The sequence below is a fragment of the Halichoeres trimaculatus genome, unplaced genomic scaffold, assembly GCF_033239565.1.
Source record: "Halichoeres trimaculatus isolate MK-OKI-2021-1 unplaced genomic scaffold, fHalTri1.1 fHalTri1_scaffold_87, whole genome shotgun sequence".
Taxonomy (NCBI): domain Eukaryota; kingdom Metazoa; phylum Chordata; class Actinopteri; order Labriformes; family Labridae; genus Halichoeres; species Halichoeres trimaculatus.
This window is the reverse complement of record NW_027437266.1, coordinates 63,118-74,340: the sequence shown is the minus strand read 5'-3', so window position 1 is coordinate 74,340 and position 11,223 is coordinate 63,118. Positions and strand designations below refer to the sequence as shown.

Sequence of the window (11,223 nt, the reverse complement as noted above, 5' to 3'; positions counted from 1 at the left end):
GCCATTTGGGTACCTCTCAGCCAGCCCCCCGGGCAGCCACACTTAGCCCCGGACCGCCTGGACCACCGGGACCACCCGAGGCCCTGCGTGACTTCTGCACCTCTCGGCCCTGTGCACCCACACTTAAGCATCCCCCCTCTGCTGACTACACCAAATGGCCACGGCCCTGAAAGACCTCGCGCCCTTGGTAGGAGAAATTCCTATCATTTTAGTTTTACCCGTTGGTAGGTGCCTTGCCCACCTCTCAGCCCTCCAGGCACCCACACTTACAATATATTTCTGATGGTATAACGTTTTCTTTTCTTTATTTATTTTTTTAAATTAAAATTGAGATATCTATTTGGCTGGTTTGTTGCATAATGCACCTAATTCTTACATTTTCTTGATTTAAAAAAAATAAAACACCTGCATTTTGTAATGACTGATGCAATATGTCTGAATGTGTTACATGATGCAGCAAAGTTGATCACATACATTTAAAACACTATAAAACAGAATGTGTCAGATTATTACAAAATGCTGTTTTTTACATAATGAATTGAAAATGTATGACATCATTACAGCACGGGGCGTTATTACATAATGTGGCACCACAGGTTCATTGGTAAAGAGCTTCATGGGTGTGTGGGAAAATGGGGTGTGCTTGAGGAACTGGGCAGAGTGTGTGTGCTTGAGGAACTGGGCAGTGTGTGTGTGCTTGAGGAACTGGGCAGTGTGTGTGTGCTTGAGGAACAGGGCAGTGTGTGTGTGCTTGAGGAACTGCGCAGTGTGTCTGTGCTTGAGGAACTGGGCAGTGTGTGTGTGCTTGAGGAACTGGGCAGTGTGTGTGTGCTTGAGGAACCGGGCAGTGTGTCTGTGCTTGAGGAACTGGTTCTGAGCTTTTATCCACAGTTTTTAGACTCAGTCAGTTTCTTCTGTTCAAAACTTTTTCCTCGGCCTTGGGAAAACTCTTCCACACGGCACCGAAGAGGCTGGAGTGCACAGAGAGTGTGTATCCACTTTACACAGGTCAGGGTGAACTGTTTCCCAGAGTACCAGCTGCTCAAACTGGGCGTAGCATCCCAATCTTCTGCTGCAGCAGGATCTACAGAGCCCAGACCTCTGGAGCTGAACCCTGGTTCTGTTCGCTGCTCTAGATCTGGATCACCTGAGGAGACCATGTCTCTGGAGTCACATGACACACAATATCTTGTTGACAGCACACCGTGCAAAAGAACACTCACCTATTGGGAGTGAAAGCATACTCACAGGTTTGTCTGTCAGGTGTTTGTCATATGTCACCTCACTTGGTTTCATGTCTTCACTTCCCTCCTTTGTTTCTCTGCAGATGGAAACCTTGTGACAGAAGAAAGAAAACTTTCATGGAGCATCAGCAGCACATGTACACTGATCCGGACTACACGTTGCATGTCATACCTGCATTTACTGCAGCGTTTGCATTCACTGGAACAGTTGTGGCCGTAAGCTCAAGTGGTTTGTGGTAACGCTGCACCGAAGTCTGCTCTGGTCCCAGCTCAGGACCGTACATTTCACCCACTTGATGAGCTTGAAAGAGCTCAACCGTTGCTGCTCAGTGTTTTTGTGCGCCGATGCTCCAGCAGTGTTTTCCACGCTGGCTGACGGCTGTTGGTGCTGATAGTTTGGGCTTTTCCTGAAGCAGGCGGTATCCTGTTGTACTGCAGGTCCATCCCTGTGTTTTTCATCCACTCAGGAGCCTTGGAGGCAGGGGACAGCCAGCGGGAGACAAGATGCCGTACTTTGATGCCTTTCCTCACAACATTTGATTTTCTTCAAATGAGAACTTACCTCAAATAGGCGCTGAACAGTGTTTCCTACATTGCGCTTTGCAGAGCGCCTGTGCTCGGGTTGTTCTTCCGTCTCTGTGTCGGGAACATCTGCTCTCACAAGTTTGACGTCTTCAGGTTGTTTGACTTTGTATCTTTGTCATTTTCAAATTGGCTGTGAATCTATCGCTACACTATGTCATATTGGAGTGTTAAATCACACACTTCTTCTGTTTGATGTGTTTGATGCTTCTTGCTTTTTGTTGCTTTGCCTAATTTTAGCCCGCCACCACCCCCCCTCATCGGAGGACAAATAACTTTATTCCATGCTACGCTTTCAGACCGTCTCTTTTCCTCATTGAATCATTAAGTCCTGTTTTGAATGTATTTGTTTCCAGACTCATATTTGTTAAGATGGAAATTTATCAGGTCAGATCATGACAGACATTATTTATTTAGAACTATTTTTAAGACTAATATCAAAGAGAAAAGTGGTTGAATTAAAACTGTGGAAGACAGAAAGTCATCACAGCTGCACCAGCGTGGAATGTAACAATAATAATAGTAATAAAAAGGACAATCAGCATTTTGTAGTGTAACTCATAAATGAAGGTCAGATCAAACTGGGTTATCAAGTTCAATATGAGCTGAATTCATCTTTCCCTACCTATGATCATGTGTCCTATGATCTTTGATTATTTGATCATTTTTTACATTGTTTTTCAATTTATTGACATGTTATTTGATTGTGTGTGTCTCACAGCACACACTGCAGCTTTCTTCCTTTGTTGTTGTTTTTGTGGTTGTTGTTTTTTTTTTATTTTTGGCCCGCCACCACCCCCCCTCTTCGGAGGACAAATAACTTTATTCTACATTAAAAGAACTATTTAGACTTTATCCTTTTTTTTGTGTTCTAAGATGATTATTGTGATTTTTGGAAAAAAATGTATTCAATAAATTGAACACCTTTTGTGGACAACACATTAGCCACTAACTTATCTAATCAAATAAAGGTTCAAAAAATGCTTTGATTTAAAAGATATACATAAATAATTTTATGTGTTTTGTCCAACGTTTAACTTTTACCCTGCCACCACCCCCCCTCATCGGAGGACAAATAACTTTGTTCTAAACTTTGTAATAACTATTCTAGGTTTTTAATGTTTTTTTTTTAATTATCATAATCAAATTATTTTTTTCTTTAATTGTTTTTTCTTTTTTTTTTTGTGAAAATTTAAATGATTATTTGAAAAAATTTAACTGCTTAAATGTTAACTTTTACCCTGCCACCACCCCCCCTCATCGGAGGACAAATAACTTTGTTCTACATTAGTTTTACTTTAAAACAAACATTCTAGCATTTGATGTTTGTTTTTGTTTCATTAATATTAAAGTATTATTATTATCATTATCAAATATCATTATTATTATTATTATTATTAATATTATAACTATTATCTTAATTATTTTGTGAAACAATTTTTTATCATCATTATTATTATTATTATTATTATTTTATTGTTACTATTTTAATGATTTTTATGAAACAATGTAACTGCTTAAATGTTTACTTTTACCCTGCCAACACCCCCCCTCACCGGAGGACAAATAACTTTGTTCTAAACTTTGAAACAATTATTCTGGGTTTTTAATGTTTTTATTATCATTATAATTATTATCATTATTATCAAATTATTTTTGTTTTTAATTGTTTTTTTTTTTTTTGTGAAAATTTAAATGATTATGTGAAACAATTTAACTGCTTAAATGTTTACTTTTACCCTGCCACCACCCCCCCTCACCGGAGGACAAATAACTTTGTTCTACATTAGTTTTACTTTAAAACAACTATTCTAGCTTTAAGTGCCGTTTTCTATTTTGTTCTTTTTTTTTTCATCATCATTATTATTAATATTATTATTTTATTGTTACTATTTTAATGATTTTTATGAAACAATGTAACTGCTTAAATGTTTACTTTTACCCTGCCACCACCCCCCCTCACCGGAGGACAAATAACTTTGTTCTAAACTTTGAAACAATTATTCTGGGTTTTTAATGTTTTTATTATCATTATTATTATTATCATTATTATCAAATTATTTTTGTCTTTAATTGTTTTTTTTTTTTTTTTTTTTGTGAAAATTTAAATGATTATGTGAAACAATTTAACTGCTTAAATGTTAACTTTTACCCTGCCACCACCCCCCCTCACAGGAGGACAAATAACTTTGTTCTACATTATATTAATTTGAAATAACTATTCTAGGTTATTTAATCTATTTATGATTTTTTTTTTGATTGATTTTTGTAAATAATTGAAGTGTTTAAATGTTGAGTGTGTTTTTTAATTGTTTGATGAAACGTGTGCGCACTAAATAATCCAAATACTTACCAAATCCTTACCTCTTCTCCTTGGCTGGGTTTCTCCTGGAACCCTTACCTGGTCTTGCCGCTGATCTTCTCCTCCAAGATTTTCTGCTTCTCCTGCAGCTCCCTCCTCTTCCTCTGCTGCCTGCCTGTGTGAAGCTCCTTGATGACAGGATCGTCCTCTGAAAGAAACACAACGTTCGAGGTCACTTTTGAGTGAAGCTGAGAGCTCGTCTGAATTTGGCAGAGTTTTGATCAAATCAAATCTTTTCCTCATCAGAGAAATGTAAAAAAAAACAACAAGGTTTGAAAGTTGCTTTCTTACCCCTGGCCTGGATCTTGGCCTCCTTCTTCTGGCTCCTGGTGATGGCCTTGAGGACCTGGTTCCTCTGGTGCTCCAGGAGGCGCAGTTTCAGTCTTGAAAACAGGCTTCTGTTTTGAGGAGGTTGCTGACTTTCCTCTTCCTCCTGTTCCCCAGAGTGTGCCTGTCCTCCACATTTCTCCTCCTCCTCCTCTTCATCCAGTCTCAGTCTCTCCTTTGCCTCCTCCAGTTTCAGGCTCTTCTTCTCCTCCTCCTCATCAAGTCTCTCCTCTTCCTCCAGTCTCAGTCTCTCCTCCTCCTTCTCCTGTCTCAGTCTTTTCTGTCTTTGTCTTCTCTCCTCCTCCTCCTCCTCCAGTCTGGGTCTGTTTCTTTCATACACCTCCTTCTCCTTTCTTAGCTCCTGTCTTAGCTTCCTGAACTCCTCCTCAGTCCGACTGACCTGTCTCAGTAATTTCTCTCTTTGTTCTCCTCTTTCCAAACTTACCTGTCTCTCTCTCTCCTCCTTCTTCAGCCCCTGTCGCTCCCTCTCCTCCTCTTTCTGTCTCAGTCTCTCCTCCTCCTCTTTCAGTCTCAGTCTCTCCTTTTTCTCCTCCAGTCTAAGTCTCCTCTTCTCCTCTCTCAGTCTCTTCTCCTCCTCTTTCTGTCTCAGTCTCACCTCCTCTTCTTTCAGTCTCAGTCTCTCCTCCTCCTCTTTCAGTCTCAGTCTCTTCTCCTCCTTCTCCAGCCTCAGTCTCTCCTCGTACTCTTTCAGTCTCCGGCTCTCCTCTTCCTTTTCCTGTCTCACTCTCTCCTCCTCCTCCTCCAGTCTCAGCCTCTCCTCCTCCTCCTCCCTCAGTCTCAGTCTGTTTCTTTCATACAGCTCCTTTTCCTTCTTCAGGTCATGTATGGCCTTTCTTAGCTCCTCCTCAGTCAGAATCACCTCCTCCACCCGTCTCAGTAATTTCTCTCTTTGTTCTCTCCCTCTTTCCAAACTTACCTGTGTCTCTCTTTCCTCCTTCTTCAGTCTCAGTCTCTCCTCCTCCTCCTTCTTCAGTCTCAGTCTCTCCTCCTCCTCCTTCTTCAGTCTCAGTCTCTCCTCCTCCTCCTGCAGTCCCAGTATTTCAGCTCTCGGTGTTCTCCTTCTTTCCAAACCTACCCATCTCTCTCTTTCTTCTCTCTTCTTCAGTTTCAACCTCTTCTTCTCCTCCTCCAGTCTCAGTCTCAGCTTCTCCCTCTCCTCTGGCTCCTGGCTCTGTCTCCTCTCCCTCCTCCTCATCCTGGCCGTACCTACCCTTCTGTCTTCCTCCTCCTCCGACTCCCATCTCTCCCTCCTCCTCATCCTGGCCATACCTACCCCTCTGACTTCCTCCTCCTCCCCCGACTCCCATCTCTCCCATCTCTCCTCCTGTCTCCTTCTCCTCTCCCTCCTCCTCATCCTGGCCAGTCTTACCCTTCCGTCTTGCTCCTCTTGTCTCAGTGTCTCCTCCAACTCCCATCTCTCCCTCTCCTCTCGCTCCTGACTCCGTCTCCTCTCCTCCCTCCTCATCCTGGCCAGTCTTACCCTTCTCTCTTCCTCCTCCTGTCTCAGTGTCTCCTCCAACTCCCATCTCTCCCTCTCCTCTCGCTCCTGGCGCTGTCTCATCTCCCTCCTCCTCATCTGGGCTATACTTACCTTTCTCTCTACCTCCATCACCTCCTGTCTCAGCGTCTCCTCCAAATCCCATCTCTCCCTCTCCTCTCGCTCCTGGCTGTGTCTCCTCTCCCTGCTCCTCAGGCCGCTCATACTTACCTTTCTCTCCACCTCCTCCTGCTCCTGTCTCAGGCTCTCCATACTTTTGATCTCTCTCCACAAGCCTCTCCCGCCTCTCTCTTCTCCTCCTCTCCTCTGCTCCTCTCTCCTCCCGGTCATGCTTTGAATCAGTTTGTTTTGCTTCTCGCGTCAGTATTCTGAAACATCAATTTATCAGAATATTTGTTTAGTTACAAAATAAAACCAAAATACCCTTTGTTTTATTTCACATCTTAAAGTCATTTATCTCTTCATGGTCATTTACTGTTTACAACTGATTGTTTGTATTGGATTGAATATTTATGGGGAAGTGACAACATGAAGGACCATGTGATTTTAGTTCTGACTAATAAACTCTGTTCAAATAGTAGTGAGGGCTATAATAACAGCAAAATCTGACATTTTGCTGCTGCTGCTGTGACTCCTGAATTTCCCCTCGGGATAATCGAAACGTGTCCTCTTCTATTCTAGTGACTTTGACACCAGTACAAAGCATGATATTCACATCTCTTTGCAAACAACAGGATCAAGTCTTGTCATATTTGTATCACAGAAACAGTCCCAAAGACACGTCAGCACATTTAAAAAATATGACCTGGACAGACATGTAAAACTGTAGTCAAGTTATCTTTGTGGCCCATAGCTGTACACTCATATGGTCTCCTCGATCAATGTTTAACTGTTTAGCGCTGTGCTGCAGCATGTTATGGCTGAAACATTAGCCGAAAACTGTGAAAACAGATGAAAAACTAGCTTGTGTTGCCATAGCAGCGGCCTTGCGACCACCGAGTTCGCACGGCAGAAATCGTCCTGTTTACACTCACTTAAACCAAATTAATTCATATGAATGCATGAAAAGAAAAATAAACCAATACCGAGGTAACTTTGGTGGTTTACAGACAAAAATCGTCTTTCTTTCAACACACGTCTGAAGCATTACCTTGGTTTTGTTCAACTTCAAAGTATACTTGTAACACAACGATGCGGACAATGTCGCAGCTGAAACTATCAAAGCTAAAAACTGGATTTTAACGTGAAATTCACACTGAGATTTACAATCGGAAAAGTAATTAAGCACCCCTTTTAGACTATTTATGAGCAAAGATCCGTTTCGCCCCAACGGATGATTTAAACTCTGTCAAACCTTTTGAGAGCGTCACAAATCTCAATAAAAGCCAGCAATCGCCATAACCTTTGGTGTTATTCGTTAAATTAGTTCAGATAACTGCTGACAGACATGTGTTCAGTGACAGTAAAGACGCAGAATATTTACGTAAATAAAAGAAAGATAATCCTTCATCCATCGTGTTATGATTAGAGCTAACAGTGTACTGTTTAATGGCTATTTAAATGATCTGTTAAAAGATAAACAGAGCTAGCATGTGCTGCGGTATTTTATGGCTAAAACATTAGCCGAAAACTGTGAAAACAGATGAAAAACTAGCTTGTGTTGCCATAGCAGCGGCCTTGCGACCACCGAGTTCGTGCGGCAGAAATCGTCCTGTTTACACTCACTAATACCAAATCAATTCATATAAATGCATGGACATAAAAGATAAACCAATACCGAGTTAACTTTGGTAGCTTCAAGACAAAAATCGTCTTTCTTTTAACGCATATCTGAAGCATTACCTTGTTTTTGTTCAACTTCCGAGTACACTTTCAACACAACGGTGCGGGCAATGTCGCAGCTGAAACTATCAAAGCTAAAAACTGTATTCTAACTTGAAATTCACACTGAGATTTACAATCGGAAATGAATTGAAGCAGCCCTTTTAGTCTTGTTGTGATCAAAGGTCCGTTTCACCCCAAGGGGTGATTTAAACTCTGTCAAACCTTTCAAAAAGTCACAGATCTCAACAAGAAATACATAAATACATGCATGAAACACACAATATGAAACCTGTTACGATTAAAAATGCATTTTATTGAGTTGTGCTTAAGCTAGCCAAGCTTTAGCAGGAAAAACTGCAACATACCTCTCCAAGTGCCTTGGTGAAAAAGGCGGAAGGAACGTCCAGCTTGATTTTATACCCCGATGAATTCACAGATTCTAGAATTCATCTGCACCAATCAAATTCAGACGCAACCCGTGCGTCCCTGACGTTTTGACAATAAACAAAATAATACAAAATATTAAAACGGGTGATAAAAGTCCAAATTATTAACCCTCCGATGCCTGCTGGAAATTTAAAAAAATTATCCTTTTTTTTTTTTTTTTCCTTGGTAAGAATTGATTATTTTCCCAAAATTTTCACACGTCGACTCCAGTGGTTTACATACGTCGACGCTTTCAGCATAAACACGACTTGATGTAAAAATGAATCAAACTTTTGATAACCATGAAATAAAATACAAACACAATTTTCATTGAGTAGAAATTGAGAGTTTTGATCCGGTAATTCAGAGGTTGAAAGTGGGATAAGCGGCTCTCTTTTATTGAACTCGGGATGAACGAAGCCCATCCCGACCGTAGGAGGGCGGTATGGGGCCGACTTTTCTTATTGGCTGTGAAATAACGCTGGGATGAAGAAGACTACGTGAACCTATCAACACTTGGAGGAGAGGGCTGACACAGGAGGAGAGGTGAGACTGCTGACATCTTTATCATTGTTTAATCAACAATGCACTGGACCAATACTTGAAAGTCTACTGTAAACACGGGTATTCCCAAGCGATAAAGCGAGGTTACGTCCTGAGCTGTTACTGTACACTACTTTGTATTGTTTTAATCTAGTTTAAACCATGTTTCCCGCCCCTAGCAATCACTTATCAAGTTCTCCACCTCAGACAGCTGGAGAGGCAGAAGGTGTGGAGGTAGGGTTAGACTCAAGTGAAAGGAAATCCACAAATTTTAGCCAGATCATTTTTTACTGCTCACATAAAATGAAGGAGCCAGTTAAGTGATGGTAGGGTCGGGAATAAACATTAACAGAGGTTTGCTTTAAAGATTCAGTGTGTATTTACCAGAACAGACTGAAGGCAGCAACTTCAGAAAATATAAACAAGTCATTTTAAAAGAGCGTAATCTCCAAATAATATGGTTCATGTGTAAACTTTGGGTGATTTTTATGTCCCCACAAACAGCAGATCCCCTTCATGTTTCTACAGTAACACAGAGCACACAAACTCCTGACATACCTACACATTTTTCTATTCAGACCAAAATGCACTGATTGAAACATTTTCTAAAGACAGAACTGTCATTTTGCACATTTGAATATCTTTAATTATTTTAACAATTAATTATTATCTATAATTAAGTTTTGACTTCAAAAAATGTCTTCACTTTGCTCAGAATTTGTTACATTTTCACACTGCGGCTGTGATGATCCCATTTCACATCTGTTCACAGGTGTTCTTCTGTCATTCATGGATTGTAGCCGTCATCCGTCCTTTGGTCGTTCTTCCTCTGTGTAGGCAACGTGGAGACCACTGAGGGGGAGAAGTAGCCAGCGTTCAGCACTCAACTGCTTGACTGTTTTGAGTTCACCAGCTGAGAAAGCAAAGTGCTCCACGTATTTCCAAACTGTCAATGTGAACACGCGTACGCTCTCCAGATAGACAGTGGAAGTAAAGAAGTGATTTGAGACGCAGTCTCTCTGCTGTTTCTCAGTGGTTTGCAAAGCACATAGAGCACAACACTGATTTGTTTTTTAGATCAGCAGAAAGTGATCCAGTTCTCTCTGGGAACCAAGCTTTGATTTTTCCAGCTTCTGTGAGAGCCAGGCCAAAGTGAGGCTGTACAGGCTGTACAGGCTGTACAGGCTGTACAGGCTGTGGACACTTTTTTTTCTTTTGACTTCTCAAAAAATGGCTTCGTCCTACCAGGGGCGCGACGTTCTTTTGGGACGAGCTAAGTGGTGTAGTTGGCGGAGGGGGGGGTTAAGTCTGGGTTCCCTGGGACCCAGTGGAGAGCAGGGCGGGGGGGGGGGGGGTTCCCTGGGACTCAGTGGAGAGCAGGGCAGGGGGTTGGGTTCCCCGGGACCTGCCGGAGAGCAAGGCCCCGAGGGAGAGCGGGGGCTAAAGGTGTGGCTGCCAGGGGCGGGAGACTTGGCCCCCGACCCGCCTAGGGTTGGGCCGGGGCCCGCGGGCTGGGGTGCATGGGTTACATTCATTCTCAGTTAGCGCACTTTACAAATCAACCAACAACTTCACACATTTTCTTTCTTCTCCACAAAAACAAGCCGCAAAGTCAAATCACTCCTGGATTAACAACGCCTTCAAATCAGCTTTGCTGCTTTCTTTAAGCTGTCGCATCCTTGTCAATGTCAGTCTGTCTATTTCTCTCAGCCATCTCACACTTGCCATCTTTTCTTAGCTGTGGACTACCCATCGTGCCCCGGAGGACATCCCCAGAGGACATCCCCAGAGGACATCCCCAGAGGACATCCCCAGAGGACATCCCCGTGTGTCTCAGTCACTCTCCAAATCACCTCCAGCTGGACCACCTGGATCTTTACCTCATACATTTCCCTCTCGCTTTAAAGCTACACTGACACATACACACAAGTGGAACAGAGCCAAACTTTCACTTTAATCTCACCTTATTATCTGCATCGACCCATGAGGAGTGCCATTCTGGAGACTGCAGGGATGCCAAACTCCTGCCATGGAGGGCCAAGAGGCTGCAGCTTTTCTTTCCAACCAACAACTCCACCAGCTGATTCCACTCATGACCTCACCTTCAAGCAGAGAGCAGGGACCAATCAGTGGAATCAGCTGCTGGAGTTCTTGCTTGGAAGGAAAAATAGTTGGCACCAGTTTGACATCCCTGCTCTCGAGCTTTCCGTTCTAACAAAAAGATCCCGTCTAGCTGCCTAAACCTTCCAAAGCAAACTAAAAACATGACAGGGGTATGAAAACTCTTTAGGCTGATACGCCCTAAGTCTCCTGATGTGTTTACCTGCAAGTTCAAAGCTTTTCTGTTGGTCTTTACTTTTTTCTCAGCTTATCTTTCAGCCTTTTCCCCTTCATTA

The 11,223-nt window shown here is 42.3% G+C and overlaps 1 protein-coding gene across 2 annotated transcripts; it reads right to left on the bottom strand.

Moving 5' to 3' along the window:
* Positions 1-3,909: 3,909 nt before the first annotated feature.
* On the bottom strand, positions 3,910-10,883 carry LOC141786761 (uncharacterized). 2 transcript variants are annotated; one of them, XM_074665274.1, is made up of 3 exons: positions 10,791-10,883; positions 4,480-6,402; positions 3,910-4,336 (listed from the first exon to the last, which is right to left on the bottom strand). In XM_074665274.1, the coding sequence occupies exons 2-3, from the start codon at positions 6,362-6,364 to the stop codon at positions 4,224-4,226; spliced, it is 1,998 nt and encodes a 665-aa protein (XP_074521375.1). In that variant the 5' UTR covers positions 6,365-6,402; positions 10,791-10,883; the 3' UTR covers positions 3,910-4,223. The 2 variants fall into 2 exon arrangements, with proteins under 2 accessions (XP_074521375.1, XP_074521376.1); XM_074665275.1 differs by lacking the exon at positions 10,791-10,883 and adding an exon at positions 8,224-8,301.
* Between the last annotated feature and the right edge of the window lie 340 nt (positions 10,884-11,223).